This window comes from Leptinotarsa decemlineata, unplaced genomic scaffold (genome assembly GCF_025532065.1).
Source record: "Leptinotarsa decemlineata unplaced genomic scaffold, Ldec_3_MD MMD2_tig00026340_RagTag_RagTag, whole genome shotgun sequence".
Taxonomy (NCBI): Eukaryota; Metazoa; Arthropoda; class Insecta; order Coleoptera; family Chrysomelidae; genus Leptinotarsa; species Leptinotarsa decemlineata.
Genome location: NW_027412694.1, coordinates 5,814,498 through 5,833,860, shown reverse-complemented (window position 1 = coordinate 5,833,860; position 19,363 = coordinate 5,814,498). Strand labels below are relative to the sequence as shown.

Here is a 19,363-nt window from a genome sequence, read left to right as displayed (position 1 = left end):
TACTATTTTGATCATTCCCATATTGATTTCAATTTAAGAGCCACCGGTAGAAAGCTGTTTCATCGTTATGGGCATCGTCAGTACCAGGCAGGCGGTCCTCGATTGAAGACAAGGTGTGAATAACCAAGAAAAGTACCTAGGCACCCCTCAAACTGCAACTCACTTTGAGGGGTGCCTAGAAGATGACAGTACTACTAACTGTCGAAAGGACTCGCAGATAATTAATAGAAGATATGAAGCTTCAAATCCTTTTTGAAGAATTTAATATTGAAATACTCAAAATAAAGGAAAATTAGTTGCATCAATCAAATATATATATATATATATATATATATATATATATATATATATATATATATATATATTAATTTATTAATTTATTTGCCATATTCATGTGTTCTAACATAGATTTTCCTCATAATCAAAATAAAACACGTATGCCCGTCCACTTTTTTTATTTCGAACATCTTAATAATAATAACATTAAATAAATATATTCCTCTGAAAAATGTAACATTTTTTATTCTCTCAGATTTTCTTAAAAATGCCCCGATCAGTATATGAATTCCTGAAATGAAAATGTACAATATGAATGATTCACAATTTATTGCTAAAAATATTGGAGATCGAAACAAAACATCTTTCTTACAAGCTACCTAAAAAAATATATACTGGCCCCTATTACTGGCGAAAATATACGTACTATTTTTAATATAAAACTATATAAAACTAAAATATTCACCTCAAATCTCGAATCTCCACGTTGTAACTAAGCAAATGCCAATGAAATAAAAAATCTACAGAGTATTGAAAATAAATTCCAGTTGAAGATACATTCCAAATAATAACTGATGATAGGAATTTGGCATCTCACTCCTGAATTCTGATTTGAGTTGATTTGCTTGAAGTGGTATTGGTTAAATGAATACATAGGAAGTGAAATCAACAATGTTCAAACCTATTGTTGAATTAATCATCAGAGAATGCTACAAACATCAACTTCTTCTTACCCTGTACCTGTATAGTTATTTACACTCTTATATCTCGAAGAAAAGTAAACAAGAGAAATGAATTTATCAGAAATTGGCGAAAAATGTCAGTCTAGTTCCTTCGGCTGTTAAATTGTATTAATAGATAGAGAGATTCATGGACTCACATTCTCAAACCCATTAATACTCATGAAATAACTGAAAATTTGTGATAATGCGATTTTTAATTTTGAATATATGAGAAAAAATTTAGGGATATGTAATATGTTTATTTCATTGTTTTGTTGTTTGTTCTATTCTTCATTCATATTTTCATATAGTATACGTTCTAAAACGTACGTTTTGTGATCATCATTACAAGTGACTATAGTATTCATTAGAAATATTTTTCTTCATTTATTTGGAACAATCAACTCTCAAATAGAACGAAGCTTTGATCAAAAAAGAAAATTGCTTTTTCTTATTGAAAAATAGATGATAATATAGGCTATTCATAAATATTACATAAACTTAACAAAATATCCTACTTTACTGATTTTTCTATAACAGTAGTTCCTATAAACAAAGTATCTAAGGGGTTTTCTAGCAAAAAATGACGTGATATGTGTTAGACTGACCATGAATATCGGAGTTCATGGTCAGTCTAACACATATGTCATATGTGTTACACATATGACATATGTGTTATGATGTCAATCACAAGTTTAAAATATTTGGACTGTCATAAATCTGACGTTTTACTGGCACCTGTTCCAAAATACAAATAGTCTTATAACTAAAATAGGAATGAAAACATTTACAAGAATAATGGATTTGTTATGTACAAACTACATATTTTTCCGAATCAACTATCTAAAATCGATTAATTGACACAAAAATTTACATTATTATATCAACAAAAATATAATAATCACAAATAATTTTCATTTATTTACAAAACAGAAATAGATAGTAGCGTTTTTAACGGTTACGCGTTGAACTTCTCCTTCATACAATATTATAAAGAGATGAGACAGTTTCTCTGAATGTAATGAATTCTCCATTTAGATCATTGAAATATTCGAATCGTCATTGTTTCTCTTTTTGTCTTCCTCTGAAAACTTTCATAATATTTTTGGAACAGTATCAGAACAGTTCATAATTTATAATCAATCAATTGTGTTCACTCAACTGAAATAAAAAATACAGAATATCCAATGTTAATGTCATTATACGCAACACATGTGTGAAATTAAGTTTCGAAAAAAATTAATATACTTGAATTGTTGATGTTATTCAAAATGAACTATTAATTTTAAAACTTAATAATCTTGGAATAATGGGCAGATACTTGAAATGTATTGAATATTGAATACAACCTTTTCGGTAGATTGCAGAATGTGTGGATAACTGACAGTGTGTCAGAAACAATTCATGTGATAATCTACCAATGATATTGAATGTATTCATAATGACCTGGATAGCTTTTGTACCTACTGTGATACTAATTATTTAAATGTTTACGTTAAGAAATGTAATGTGTTGAGATTTTATAGAATAAGGCAGCCTGTCATTGGAAACGACTCTATTAATGATGTAACTCTTCAAACTATCAAAAGATGCGATTTGAGAATTACCTTCGATAAAAATCTAAGCTTTATTGATCATGTCAATATCTGTAATAAAGCATTCAGAATGCTCGGATTCATCAAAATGAATACCCGCCATATTACGGAATATGATGCTATACCTAAAGTCATCATACTTTTCACTGGTTCGGAGTGTTTTGGAATATAATAGTGTTATTTGGTGTCTCTTTATGCTTGAAAAAGTGCAAAACCGCTTCACTAAATATATAATTTGGAAATTTGGCCTACCCTACTTTGGATTTAACTCCTATTCCTTCATAAAATAATAAACTTCCACTACAATTGGTGAGTTATTTTAGATGACCTTTGCCTTCCTGTTAACTCAAGATCCTTAAGAAATAATCACATTTTTTCATTTGGGTTGCGATTCTACAAGCCTAACTATGACTTGATGGCAATAAGTTGTAGACTTCGGAAAAATTTCAATACATACCTTTCAGAATTTGGATCTTTTTCATTTGTCACATTTAAAATAAAAATGGCAATCAGACGACTTCATTCAGAGATTGTTCATTAAACTTCTGAATAGTCGTTTATTATTTCTTTTAATTATCATAACTTATTCTAGTGTTTGTACATGTCTTTTTTTATATTTGAATTTAAACTTCCATAGATTGCGATTTGGATTTTATTACATTTTTTTTAAATTTATTTATTTCCTGTTGACAAATATACATTGTGTAGGAGCCGTCAGTGATAAAATCTTAGGTACTACTTACAAACTAATAGGACATGTACTCTTCAATAGTATAAAAACTATGAGAACATAAAAAATATTTCAAGCGATATTTGAATTCGGCTTGAGGACCTGCTCTCCCTTATATTCATTGGCAAATGGTTGAATATTCGGGGAGCCATCAGATTTGGTGAGTTATAAGCCAGCTTTGTTCTGGCATATGGTACAAACAAATTATTATTTTGACGAGTATTCACATTGCGGATACATCTATTCATCAAAAAGATTTCATTGTCATTTTCAAAAACATGTAAACACAGTTCAAATATAAACAATCAAGGCAATGTTAGAATATTAAAATTAACGAACACATTTTTGCAGGAATCCCTAGTTGACAATCCTGTTATGGTTCTCAGTATTCTTTTTGCACTAGGAATACCTCATTCCAACGTGACGATATTCCCAAAAACATAGGCTATATCTGAGTCTGGACTCAACTTGAGCATAATACAGCGTCAGCAACTGACTAATATTTAACACTTGTCTTAAATTTCTGAGCTGAAATGTTATCGAATTCAACTTCTTCATTAAAAATTCACAATGATTATGCCAGCCTAAACATTGGTCGATATGAAGTCCCAGGAATTTGGTACTTTCGGTGCCTGTCGTTACAGAATCTCCCCTCTCATTAATCTTGAAACTGATTGGTGTATAATATTTCTGTCTATTATGGAAACGGATCAGAACAGTTTTATCAACATTCATGAATAACTTATTTGCCGCAAACCATGAATTTATGTTTCGAAAAACTTCAGCACATTTCTCTTCCAGGTCAGAATCAGACGATAATAGAAGTGTCATCAGCGTACATTATTACTGTTTCTTCAGTTATTGAGTTTGCCAAATCATTTATATAAAACAGAAACAGTACTGGGCCTAATATGGATCCTTGTGGCACCCCAAGGTCCGTAGAAATTATATCAGATCTCATTTTATTAACTTCTACAAACTGTTTTCTATGAGAGAGGTAATCCGATAACCAAGACAGCGGAAGACCACGTATGCCATACTTGTACAGTTTATCTTTTAGAATTTGATGATCTACACAGTCGAATCCCAACAGGGCACTCTCCTGCATCGAGGCATTTGATTATTTCGTTATAGGATGAATGTATTGCTCTTATGGTTGATTTCTTATTTAAAAATCTATGTTGATTTCTGGCAAAGACGTTATTATTATCACAGAACGGTATCATTCGATTGAAGAAGGCGTATTCAAAAATCTTCGAAAAGCAAGATGGGATTGTCACGGGTCTGTAATTTTCCAAGAATTGGCAACAATTTTTTTTATGGATTGGAATAATTTTTTCCATTTTAAGAGGGTCGGGAAATGATCCAGTGGTAAAGGATAAATTCATCAAATAGACCAATGGCCTCATCAAGACTGGTAGACATTTTCTCAAAAAAAAACATTGCGACCTCATCAAAGCCGGAAAAATATTTATTTTTCATTTTTTGTTGTAAAAGGCTATATAGTTCAGTTTCCGTATAGGGACTAAGGTATAATGAGTTCGTAGGCGATACAATATTCCTCAAGAAGAGCTCATACCCTACATTGTTTTTATCTATCTTATTTATTATATCTACAGCAATGTCTCTGAAATAATGATTGAACACATTGGCAATCAAATTTGGTGATTCTACCATACGGTTATTGTCTTTTATTATTATATTTTTTTGCTTACTATTTGACTTATTAGTTAAATGAGGTACAATTCCCCACGCTGCTTTATGAATATTGTCCGCGTTTTCTATTTTACTCTGGTAGTATCGTTTTTTAGTCGAATTGATCAGTTTTAAATGTTTTAGTTTCTCCCTATTGTAAAAAGTTATTAACTCGGGAAAAATTTGTTTCAACTTAAAAAGATCCTTTAAATTGTGGTTTGATTTTACAATTTCGGTATTGATCCAACCCTTGTTTTTATTGTTATTCAAGTATTTTTTACGTTTTGGGAAATTCATCCCAAAATGGTATGAGAATTTCAATGAAAATTTAGAAAAAGCATCATTCTTGTCAGATGTGCTCATTGAGTCTAACCAGTCTTCACTCTGTAGACCTTCAACAAAAGAATTGATATCATTATTAAATGATCTTTTCAATTCCCACGAATTTCCCGCTTCAAGTGCTCTCATTCCGCAGTCGAATAGTAACGTTCTGTGATCAGATATAGTGTTGTCTATTACACAGCATGATCAATTTCTGAAATCGGAAAATATATTATCAATTGTTGACACTGCACTAGTTGTAACTCTTGTTGGCCAACCCACTTCTGGGAGCATATTAAAACAGTTAAAAATATCACATAATTTTTTAAAATTATTATTATAACCATTATAGCAGTCAATATTGAAATCACCACAAACTATCATATTATTACAGTTAGGTTTGTACGTTATTATTATATAATGTATAATTATTATATAATGTACTACTTGACAAATGAAAATGCATATCTTTATTTATTATGAAGTAATAACTTGACTCTATGGTTTGTTTGCACATTGTACTGTACTTGATATAGTTACGTTTTGTTTTATAATTTAATTGATGATTAGTGTTGAATGTCTTTATGGTTATTCATGTCTTTTAAGTATTTTTTCTTCTTTATGTTCCATTTGGTATTTTATTAAGAGTTTGTGGTGTACTGGACTAATGAAAATAAATAGGTTCATTTATTTTTAGGTAATTACAATAGTTTATCTTAAGGATCTCACTTGTTGGGTTCATAACTGCTCAAATGCTTGACTAATTTCTACAATTAAAACTTTTTTGATGTACCATTTGGGATTTTATAATATTTTGTAGTGTACTTGACCGATAAATAAATAAAATGTTTGAGTTTTCATGTTTGAGTACAATAGACCTTTTTATTTTTTGAGAAAACAAATCAATAATATTCATTAGTTCTGTTTCGAAATAAATTCTAAGTTTCAAATATGACTGTGCTGTCATTAACATTGAGACACACTCCTACTTTCAAACCAAATTCCAAAATGTATATGATTTTGGAAAAGCAGAAAAGGTTACTTTAATGAATATGCGACATAACTTGAGTTTATTAAACATAATACCTCATTGAATGAATGATTTTTAATATATAACATTTGAAAACGCAATAATCTTGAATACTTGAGTAATGGGAAAATCTATCAACCCTGTATATGTGGGTGCAGCACTAAAACAGTATTTTATCTCTTTTTTTCTTCACAATTCTTTCCAGCATACATTCACTCGTAACAGCCTGCCAATCGACATCGCTGATATACATGTCACAGAAAGATACATATCAAAATCTTGCCTTCATTTTCTTCGATGCAGTTCTGTGAAATACGTGATGCAAACATTGAGTTCATAAAGGTTCATGTAAAATCGTGTAGAATTATTGATTTGAGTGACGGTGAGTAAATTTAGAAGAAAGACCGAGATCGACAATTTTCCATTTTTTTTTAATATTTAATATTACTAGCCTGCAAAGCTATTTTGCTCATTTTCATCATCGCAAACTTCTCGACGTGAAGAATTTACTTATAAATTCATATTATATAGATATATTCTCTACACATCTTTTTAATATTGTATGAAGGAAATCAAGCAATCAATATGTTTTAATAAATTTTTAACAATAGCACCATTTGGAATTCGTATACAAGATGTAACATAAAGTGGCGAATTTGATTTCAGGAAGTGAATCCTTGTCATCTTTCATAAATGAAGTTCATGTAAACATGTACTACAGCTTGTCAAACTTTGGAAGAGACTTGAGATTCTCTCTCTCTCTCGTTCTCTCTCGTTCCCATAGTCTTATAAAGAACCCACATCTAGTGGGCGGGACCATAACGGAATTCAGAAAGCTCTTCTCACATTTGACAGACTGTAATCTGCTTAGTTTTTCGAAAAACGGTAAAAAAGTTTTGAAAATTAATGCGTTTTCATCAACTTGTCTTACTTTTATTATGTGATAAAAATCCATTACGCATTGACGCACCACATCTTTCTGAGACTTTCACTGGACAGTTTACAAAACCGAAACACGTGTTGAGGTGAAGGTAGAGGAAGCTATATTATAGCTTCCCATACCTTCACCTCAACACGTGTTTCGGTTTTGTAAACTAAGGAAGCTATATTATAGCTATATTATAACTTGCGGTTTTATAAACCGCAATACGTAACATTCGATTCTTCTGCTTATTCCTCCATTATTTCGATAAATCTGACCGGAACTTTTAAATGAAATTCCATTTGGTGTTGATGAAAGATTTCTGTTTTCTGGTTTAAGGATGTGCAAAAAATAATTTTTTATGTGGTATCAAAAATTGAACACGATACAAAAAATTCAAGAAACCAGAAAGTTGTATGTTTCTTTGATTATTCTGAAAGTAATATCTTACTTAGAAAAAACTCTAGTGATTTGCAAAAGTTATTCTCTGAATAACAAACAGACAACTTCCTTAACGCCACTGAAATTATTAACTTGAATATGAGTCTTTTCAATTAAGTATAATCATAAAAGCCTTTTTAAACCAAGTATCAACATATTCGGCTTTACCATGTCCGAGTTGCTGATAAAAAGCTGATTTTAATAAGAACTTTGAGATCATGTTTGTCGAAAAACCAACAAGAAGTTACCTCAGAAATTGAATTCATCACTTATGTTATATCTTGTAAATTAAATATGTAATAAATTAATTCTTATTTTTCTCAAAAAGATATATCACATTGAATATTACATGAGAATTGACGATGAAGGCAACTGGGTTTAACCAAATAAAAAATTGTTTTAAGGTTTATACCAGGTGCTGGTATTAACAGATAAAAATGAACTTCAATAAATAGTAGGTGATATTTCTAATGTGGAATATGGCCCCTTTCTATTGAGGTTATGAATATTTCTTTAAATTTCGTAGGCAGCAGTAGAGTCACCAAAGTTAAATTATTGTTCAGTTCAGTTAATGACAAAAATTAATTTCCAGTATATTTTTTCATTCAATGTAGTTGAGATACAAAGCATTATACAAACGATAACATATTCTTTTTTGAATTTGATTGAACAAAAACTGAGCTAGAGACCTGAACCACTGGACGTTTACCGTGTCAGAACATATAAGATGGAATTAAAATGTTGATTCCAATATTCGCTCCCTGGACGAATTACTGAAGATTTTCAGAAACTTTTTCTCTCGAAATAAATTGTGTTAGTTCCAATTAATATTGAAAAGGTTTAGTTTTGTGAATTTTTAGTCTTGAAATATTCTAAAATCTCTCATCATTGGAGTTCTCCAAATATTCTGAGAATTAATATTGGATTGAAATTGGTTTGTGAGAGAAATGCTTCGCAGGTAAAATAAGATAAAAAAATTTTGAATTTGTGAATCGAATTTACCGTTGGAATTTTCCCAAGAAATGTACTCGAGATCAACTCCATTGAGTACACTGGGATGAAATTTAGTGGATAAAAAATTAAATAAACCTAAAGAAATTTCTCTAAAATTGATCTAAAAACCATTTAGAGTCTTCATTAGTGTCTTTTCATGTGTAACGAAAGGTGGTCTGACCTACTGAAGGATCTCTGACATAAATTGCAACTGAAAGGTTTTTGTCCGGTGTGTTTTCGATAGTGCCTTGTTAGCTCGTCTGATCTTGCAAATTTCCAGGTACAACCTTCCCACGAACATTGATATGGCTTCTCGCCTGAAATTGAAACAAAAAAATAACATTACACACATTTGTCAATTCTTTTCGATAAGATATTTGAATTGAACTTATCACTAACATCAATTTAACCTGATTAGCCAAATGAGTGTCGAGAGGCAGTATTTTTGTTCTGGTGTAAAAAAAGTATTTTGTATTATTTTTAATCCAAAACCTTGAAGTCCGACATTGATGATAGGGTTTCATGTAAATGAAATTTTTTCCATAACTCGTTCATGTATTTTAATGTAATGGATGTATGGAGCATGGAAGTAGTTGTCACCTTCAGAATGATGAAGGAAGTCCAAAACGAATTGCCATTCTTATACCATTGGTGAAGAGGAGCGACACTAAGTGGGAAACATCTGTATATCGAAAACCCACTCACATGGGACAGTATTTGAATCACGAAACCAACCACCATCTATCTACCAGACTCTAGTGAATTGTGCTTTAGGGATCTGTAATACGAAGAACTAGGCATCATCAGAAAAATAGTTAGTCCAAAATGATGGTGGAACAGACTTTAGCTAGAAGACAGCAAGAGCATCGCAAGAAAGAGAAGCCGCCAGAACCAGTGCTTGAGTCCAAGTACAACATCAGAACCTGCTTCACATCCGGAAACACTATCCGTAGCAGCATCACAAAAATCTGGCCGTCAAACGCGGACTGCGATTCCAAGAATTACATTTACCGCGTTCCCTGTGAAAGTCCGCATTGCCGAGCACTAGAGAAACACACAGCGAGGAGAAACCAACAAATCGGGACAAGCAGAGCATGTTTGGACTAATCAACATAACATCAAACGGTGCCTAGCTGGGATCATCCACAGGATAGAACATTGGTTCAAGACGAAGTTCAAAGAAGCGGTATATATGTTATCCAACGACGCCAAGCTAGCGTAGAGATACGCAACACATGGAAACCTATAATCAAGCGGAAAACGGTCGACTCCCGCTAAACGGTCAATTCATGCTAAACCGGTGAAGCGGAAAGAGGGAAGAGGGGATAGATGAAAGCGCTCGAATGATCTATAAACTATAAATAGTCATCTTTCGGAGGAATAGTCCAGTTATCACCCGAAGACGATTGTGGCTACTAACAGTCGAAATGTCGTTTGCAAATTTTTATTTTAGTTTTTAAAAATTATTTTTATTCTATGTTTTTTTCATCCTTTATCTTGTTTGTTTCATTCGTTTTATTGTATTTTCATTTCACGTTTTATTGCTTCATTATTGATATTTTAGCTATTCATTTTAATTTTATTTGTTTTTTTTATAGATTTCGATTCATATTAGAATCGTATTGGACTATGGGAGTAATAAAATACACTATGAAATATTGTCAACCACTTTCAAACAAAAGTAGTTGTTTCGAAAGCTTTTTTCGTGTAATTTAATTTTTATGTGAAAATAGTTGTTTCGGGACCAAGGAAAGTATGACTTTCATCTTTTTATGATGCGAAGTCAACCTGTTCTGTTCCGACCATTTCATAATTTGTTTTTTATAATATACATCCAGACTAGACTGTTTTGTGATGCATACGTCTATTTCGTCTTTTTTACAGGCTTTATATTAGCTTCACCTGTATGTATGTATGTATGTATGCTTGTTTGTATGCATGTTTGTTTGTAACTCTCAAGTTCGGAATCTGTTTTGACAGAATTATTGTATTTGTATTGTATTGTATTGTGTATTGGGTTGACGGGTTTTTAAGCAGTTCGTTCAGTTTTGAACTGTATTCTACCGGTGTGTGTATTTGAGTATAATCTGATATCAGTCGAAGGGAACAGCCATGGCGGAACTTCAGCTGCGTTAATGGGTAGAATTTAAGATATATGTGTCTGTTGTTCCATTATCATGCTGGTATAGTAATTGTTGGTTGGCTGTTATATTCCGTTAGTTTTTCTGTGAACATTGTATGATTTGGATGTGCGTGTTGTGCAGACATGCTTATATGATGCGTTGCGAGTAATTCTTGTCTTCTTTGGCAGATACTTCAACGGATTCCAGCATAGACGAATAGCGTCTAGTTTCTCCAGTACTATCTTACATACTGAGGCGTAGATTGCACTTCCGTAGTCGATTTTGAATATTATTAAAGCTTAATATATTCTCAATATGCTTTCTGGATCAGTACCCCGTTTACAATTTGCTATCACTTTGATGACATTGAGAGATTTTTGTAGTCTATCTTCAGTTCTGTGGCGTGTTTCTGCCAGTTTAATTTTGAATCGAATATAAGCCCTGAACATTTTACCGATTCAACGGTTTTTATTGGTTCATTGTTCAATTTCAAAAATGGGTCGTAGTGGGGTTTTCCTAATCTGCAAAAGTGGATGCATGCGCTTTTTCTCTAGAGAACTGATATCCTGGAGTTTCTTCGTGATTTCCGTGAAAAACAGTGACAGCAAAAAATGGTGAAATCATTGATATATAGGTATTTGTGGATGGCTGGATCTGTAGATGTAATTAGGCCGCTAATCGCTATTTTGAAGAGTACCCCAAACCATGGGAGACTCCATTTTCGAGAATTCCGGGCTTTGATAGAATATGTTCTAGTGTCATTCGATTAGTGCGCTCTTCTAGAAATGAGTATATGAATAATGATAGATTTCCTCTGAGACTAAATTCGTAGTATGCAGTATTTTCAGGTTCTGTTGTATGCTTTAAGTGTTTTCTGTTTTTAAAGGAGTCTTGACTATAGTTTTTTAAATGAAAGAGTTGATCAATAGTTGATCTATTTTGCTGGTTTCCAGATTGATATTGTGGTAAAAGAGTATGTTTTTCACTATTCGTTATAAAAGTTTCATAAGTAACATGTCAAACTTATAGGACGGTATGAACTGGATGGCACTATAAAGGATTTTACAAAAACCGCCATACGTGTTTCGCTAGATAGAGATACATAGATGTCTCAAACGTGAAATAAAAGTTACTTCTAAATTACAACTATTTTATTCTGTAACATATTACCTAACATATTTACCTACTTGCATCCCTACTTTCTTATGAATAAATCTACCTGAAAGGTCAGGTATGAATTCATTAACTAATGAACAAATTAAATTTTCAAAAGTACCGTAAATATACTTAACTTTTCTTACCTGAAAATAAACAGATTCAATAATAGCGAATTATTTAGTTCAGTTTGATTGTTCCTGAGATATTGAGAATTTTTGAGTTTGTTTATTTCCATACATTCCAACAGTTTGGAACCTTTCGTCTGGAAATGGAGGGCTTTGAATTTATGGTTGAACTCATGTCCCTCTGTGATTAAATGACTGGCATATGTGGAATTCATTTTTTCATTCTGAAAACTATTCCTATATTCCCTAATGCGGGCTTTGAACTGAACATAATACAAAAAATAGCCATTAACAATTATTACGATTGCAGTCTAATACATTCTCTATTATCAAAAAGTTAAACAGCCAAGCTTTGAAGGAAGTTTACTCGATTCGAAGAGATGAGGATAAATGTTATAGAACCTCAACCTACGAATATTTCAAATTTTCTGCACAACAAAGGTCAACAACAAGTTAGGCATACACGTTAAGAATAACAAAGATAAAAGTTAAGATCCAGAAAAATCGGGAGTGTTTAAATTATCATGTGGGTCATGTCCCATATTTTATATATGTCAAACTGGAATAGCGTTCAAAGCCCGCATGAAGGAACCCAGAAATAGTTTCCTGAATGGAAACATTAATTCCACATATGCTTCTCATTTAATCACAGAGGAACATAAGTTCAACTATGAATTCAAGCCCCCCCATTTCCAGAAGAAAGGTTTGAAACATAATCTGTTGGAAAGTATGGAAATAAACAAATTCAAAAATTCTCAATATCGTATGAATGATCAAACTGAACTGAATAATTCGCCATTATTAATTCTGTTCCAGGTAAGAAAAGTTAAGTATATTTACGGCACTTTCGAAAATTTAATTTATTCATAAGGTAATGAATTCATATCTGACTTTTTCAGGTAGATTCATTCATTAGAAAGTAGGCATTCAAGTAGGTAATATGTTACACTATAAAATAGTTGTAATTTAGCAGTGACTTTTATTTTACGCTCGAGAAAGCTATTGTATAGCAAATCACGTGTCGCGGTTTTTGTAAAACCCTTTATAGTGAAAATCATACAATAAAGTGTATACAGGGTGGGTTTGGGTACTAATCTTGCAACGCTCACACAGGTCGATTTTAATTGGGAGGGGGACAGTTTTTTCCCATTCACAGCGTCGTCACTTCAAGCCCGGAGCAAAGGGGTGAACAATCCTTGGAATTTTAATAGGGAATAGGTGGCCGAGTCGCAGATCGTTTGAAAGATCTTGGAATTATCTAAACAATGGTGTACATTTTTTTAAATTTGGACGTATTTAAAAGAGTTCTTTTCGTTAATAGCAACAAATTGTTGTATGCCACTGCTCAGTTGGAATGTATTTGGAACTCTTTCATTTGTTTTTTACGCTACTTTTTTGTTAATTTTTTAGTTCTTCTCTGATGAGAGGACTAATACAATTGAGAAACGGTGGAAAATGCTATTTCTATTTCTCATTTTTATGTTAAAAGTGATATCTACATTATTACTAGTAGTGAGTGGCGTAAAGTGTTGCTAAAGAAACAATGGTTTACACAACTGCAGAGAGGGTTAAGTTGATTGAACTGTACTATGGAAATAGACGTTGTGCTGCGAGAGCCGCTGAGCTTTTCAATCAACAACATGGGAAGAATGTGTCGCGACAGTATGTTTTCGATTTAATTGCAAAATTTCCTGCAACTGGATCTGTAGCAAATAAAAAACGGCAAATCGAACCACCAGTAACAAATGAAGCGACTCAAGTGGCAATTCTGAGCCATGCTGAGGTTGACCATACTTTGAGAACAATACAGTTAGCATTTGTTTCCGGGGTGTCACGAACTAGCATTCGGCGTATTTTAAAAACCCACAAAATGCATCCTTACAAGATTAAATTAACGCAAGAACTGAATGAAGGTGATTTCGATCGACGCCGCGACGCTTGCAATATTGCGAGTTGGTTAGTGAACGAGCGGTGGAAAATCCACATTTTGTTTTCAAAATTTGCTTCAGTGATGAATGTTTTTTTTTCTAAATGGCACAGTTAATCGCCATAATTGTCGCTATTGGGCTGATTTAAATCCTCACATTTTTCATGAAGTGCATCCTCAACGTCCTCAAAAATTAAATGTATGGGCTGGAATTTTTGGGGACCGTATTGTTGGCCCATTGTTTTTAGAAGGCAATTTAACCGGACAATTGTATCTGGAGCTTCTGGAAGATACTATTAATCCCCTTCTCACTGATATTATTGAAAATGACCACAATTATCGGGAGAATCTGTTAATATTTCAACAAGATGGGGCTCCTCCGCACTATGCTCTGCCTGTTCGGCAGTATTTAGATAAGACTTTTCCGGATCACTGTATTGGAAAGAGGGGCACTGTCGAATGGCCACCACGATCACCAGACCTTTCGCCGTTGAATTTCTTTCTCTGGGGTCATTTGAAATGCAGAATTAACTGTACTCCTCTTGCATCACTCGAAGATTTACGGCATCGAGTCACAAATGAATGTCGTCAAATCACTTCAGAAATGCTCCACAATGTTCGAGAACCTTTTCAGCAGAATCTCTATTATTGCATGGAAGCTGGAGGTGCCCATTTTGAGCATATGCTAACATGAGAATAAAGTAAGTAACTTCAACTCTAAATTTAATATGGTTCGTCCAAATTAACAAAAATGTACATCGTTATTTAGAGAATTCCAAGATCTTTCAAACGATGTGCTACTCGCCCCCAGTTCCCTATTAAAATTTCAAGGATTGTTCACCCCTCTGCTCCGGGGTTCAAGTGACGACGCTGTAAATGGGGAAAAAACTGTCCCCCTCCCAATAAAAATCGACCTGTCTGAGCCACTTTCAGGATTTGCAGGATTAGTACCCAAAACCTCTATGTCAAGTTTTCGATGTCCCACCCTGTATGCTAGTTTTGAATTCAAAGTATTATTCTCAAAGAAAAATATTCCTTGGCGTAGTTAATAATTTTGAACATCAAGACTATCAGAATTGGAAATAAATAAGGAATCCTACAGTTTTTGCTGTTTGGGTTCGTTTCATTTTCAAACGTCTTTGATGTCGGTCAGAGGCGTTTTTTTTTATTCAAGTTTTCAATTCGCAGTTTTTTTATACAAATATAAAGGCATTGAAGGATAATAACTTGAAGGATATAAATCTGATTTCCGTCAGAAAAATGATTTTCGTTCAATAGTAAAGTGATATTTTATCATAACTTTTTTAGGATATCAGTATGAGCGAATCTGGTTCAACTTTTGGAAATTTCAGTCGTGCTGCGCCTGACACTCATTGTATAAAATTAATGACAAAACATGACACTTTAATGGATTCATTAGGAAAATTTGTAAATCAATTAAAGTCTCTTGGTGTTTCTACATGGACATTCGAAACAAGACTTATTTGAATAAAAATCGAATCACTTATAATTTCACAAAACATGTTCGAGGTCTTGGTAATAATTTATCACACAGTCCCGACATTTCCTAGTCGATCACTTTGGGTGTTATTTCTCTGGTTGATTCTAACCACTAATAGTGGTTTTCCATATCACATAGGCTTAGGAACAACCGGTTTCTAGGATAATAGATGTGGTTGTAACTGATGTATTGATTGTTTTTCAAATTGAGGTGGATAGCTCGAATTGAAAATAGAAAGGTTACTGTTTAAAAACAGTGACGTTACTCCATGACATCAACATACTTTCCGGAGCATCACTGGTATGAAGAGCAGTATGAATATATTTTAAAGTATCGTGACTATATACAGGTTGTATCAGAGATGCGTTGTTAGGGTATCCAATAAACAAATTCTTTTTTTTTATGAAATTATTTTTTCGGGGTGAATCATGGGTAACGAGATGATCCCTGGAAGCTTAAAGACATTAATTTCAATGAGTTTTTATGCTGACCATATAAACAAAGTACGCCAATATTATGAAATTGTTACAATGATAAATGAAGCATTTCAAGATCCCATTGAGAGGTCCCTTCATCACTTTTGTATAATTACTTTAATCATTATTATATAATTATTTTAATAATGATATCAAAACTGAGAAGTTAAATAATTTTTCTAAAAATGTAACAATACAATATCATATTGTTGGCCTATCTAATTTCTTTTGTTTAGCGGTTTGAAATTGAACTGATCATTACGTGTTTGACAGCTGGTAGGTAATGGCTCATTTAGAATACATATGTATTCTAAATTAATGACAGCCACTCCCGTGATAAATTAAAAAAAATGATGACATATGTAACATTTACTCTGATAAATATGATTTCATGAATACATTCATTTGTCCAAAAGCCAAAATCAGTGAATTTTCTCTCCAAATTCTCTGTAAAATCGAAATAAAAATCATATTTTCAGTGAATTTATTATTCCACAGTTTGTGGGTTGGTAATGAATCTAGTTATATCCGTGTGTCAACAATCATTTGTTTTAATTATGAGTTGTCATTCAGTATCTCATAAAAATTCAGAATGGGTGATAACGATCAAGAAATTTGTGCTACCCCACCAGATATCACCAAGCAAGCAAATATTGCGATGGATAATTCGCTGCCAGCAAAAGCAAGAGAAAAATACGAGTATAATTTCGAAAATTTTATGAGTTGGGGAGAGAAGAAAAACATAACTTCGTTTTCCGTCAACGTTCTTCTCGTTTATTTCGAAAGTTTAAGAAAACCTTTGAAACCATCGTCATTATGGGTAATTTACTCAATGCTTGGAAGTACCCTTAATATCAAAAAAATGTGGACATCAGCAAATATTCCAAATCATGTTACTCTCTAAAACGCAAATCTGATGGTTATAAACCGAAGAAATCGTCTACGCTTACCACTGAACAAATAATCAATCCATTAAGGAAGCTCCAGATGGCTAATATTTCGAAGGTAACACGACTCCGCTTTTTCTTTCTATTATTTTTTATGAACTTTTTGCAACAATTTTTGAAATACTAAGACCCAACATAAATGTTAAATCTGAATTATTTAACCTCACCAGCCAACAGCCAATCGTATTTCATTTGCCAGACGCCTCTAAAGCAAAACCCACTTACGATAATTCTATGAACTATAAAAGCCAAGCAAAAGGATTTGAAAATATTTTACAGACCAAAAATACTTGTTCGCGCTCGTATTTGATATTATTATTTTATTCAAAACTCTTCAAATCGATTCATTCACTAACAAAGCGAATATTAATTATATTTACTACTCATATCTCAATTAAGTATCAAATCGGTAATCGTAGCTCAGAGTAGCTCAGCGGTAACGCTTGAATGTATGTATTTTTCCTATAACCTGAGTTCTAATCCCACTGCTGGATCTTATTTTCATGTATATCATATAATTATACATTAGTGTAACTATAAATTTACATAATTATTACAAAAGTGAACACTAATAATAAAATAATTTGTAGGAAATATGGCCACCAATTTTTAAATCATTTAATTGAGTTCTGACTGACTGAGTCAATGAGTTTATTATCCATATCCATAATCTCAAACAAATATATTTCACCATTCCTTTCTATAGCCAGTCGTAGAAAAAGTATAGTACGCACGTCGAGGATAAGACCAGCTACGTCCACTCGCTCGTGGGTAGTTAGATCCGTATTCCACTTGGTATGTAATATACCTACTATTATTGTCGCCATTATAGGCAAAAGAAAATTATATTTGATTGTCGCATAAGTATAATATTTCCCAAATTCGTCAATTTCAGAAGATGATAAAATGTATAGAAATTCAGATAAACAATGACACGCCCCTAAACATGTGTGCTATCAAAAAGAGAGCCAGTTGGTGGCGTCGCGTTGGTAACACTGGCCCAGATTTTATGATTCCATTTTGGCATTATATACCTATTACTTGTTTCGAAAAATTTGAAGTCGTGTAATTTTTCCGTTTCTGGTGCCATGTTATGAAAGTACCACGGTGTCTACAATAGAACAGGATTTTATGAAAGTGACTTCAACTAATTAGACAGTGTGTTTGTTGTCTTTGGTGTCACTGTTATCATCACTGCATTTTGGATTTCAACTGAAATCTGAACGTTGGTATTTGAGCGAAAATAGCGAGACATGCAAGTAGCTTATTAGAGGAAACTTTCGCTTTCGAAAGGGGTTGATGGTAAATACTTTCAAAACCAGTAATTTGCAGATCAGGTACTTTTAAAACTTGGTAACTCGTGTTATATTTCAAGTGACGTTTTGGTTTTGTGTGTGTTAATTTGAAGTTACTCAATGAATTACTGATATTGATCATAATGGCATTATATAATATAACTGATTGAAACAATAGAATAAATATACCTACCTGTGTGGGTTCTTTTATGTGCTTTTAGATGCGAACTTTTAGTATACACTTTATGACAGCCGGCAACATCACATCTGTGAATTTTTCTTCTTCGTATCGTTACTTCGGGAGTCCTGCTATCTTCGTAAATGTTGTTGTTGTTGATAGTGGTAGATTTACTTGGCACGGAGTCATGGATGGAAGTTCTTCTTATTGATCTGGAATACAAAGTTTTCAATGTTTCCTTGAAGAAAACCATTTCAATAAAAATACTTTCATCAACACTTAAAGCGACGCTTTGGCAATTAGCGAAAACATAAAATTCGTACATTTAGGTACGCTCGCTTTCAAAACTACGAAGTGAGACTTTTTACCATACATTCGATTTTGACATGTAGCTACACGTATGCTTTCTTTTCATCATCTTGGTGGTTGTGGGTGACGTAAAGCATAACATAAAAATTCATCAGTACTACTTGCGATTTAACAATTTTACTGTTTTTTTATTTGTTTGTTTATTTGTTTAGGTCAAATTTAGTATTCGAAGTTTGACCCCCTTCCTGTTTACAGATTGATCTGAAATTTGGTACACACATTTGATACAATTCAATTCAATACAATTCAATAAATTATCCAAGATTACTACAGCTACAAAATGTTGGATTACATATCGTTTCACAACTACTTCAATATGGGTTTCAAATAAAGAGGTTTTACTATTAGAATAGTAGTACATTTTGAAAAAGATGCAAATTCAAGATGATCGTAGCTACAAAATGTCGGATTACATATTTTTCACTACTAACTACCTCAATATGGGTTTCAAATGAAGAGGTTTTACTAGTAGAATAGTAGTACACTTTGAAAAAGATGCAAATTCAAGATGACCGCAGCAACAAAATGGCGGATTACAT

At 32.7% G+C, this 19,363-nt stretch overlaps 1 protein-coding gene across 4 annotated transcripts in view; it reads right to left on the bottom strand.

Annotated features, from left to right (window-relative positions):
- Positions 1-440: 440 nt before the first annotated feature.
- Positions 441-19,363, bottom strand: part of LOC111502962 (uncharacterized) — a 493,652-nt gene continuing 474,729 nt past the window's right edge. For all 4 annotated transcript variants that reach the window (XM_074183432.1, XM_074183430.1, XM_074183433.1 and 1 more), the window contains 2 exons: positions 18,471-18,667; positions 441-9,042 (listed from right to left, as the gene is read on the bottom strand). In XM_074183432.1, the coding sequence (XP_074039533.1) occupies positions 8,870-9,042; positions 18,471-18,667 (370 nt within the window). In that variant the 3' untranslated portion in view covers positions 441-8,869. The remainder of the gene's footprint in view (positions 9,043-18,470; positions 18,668-19,363) is intronic.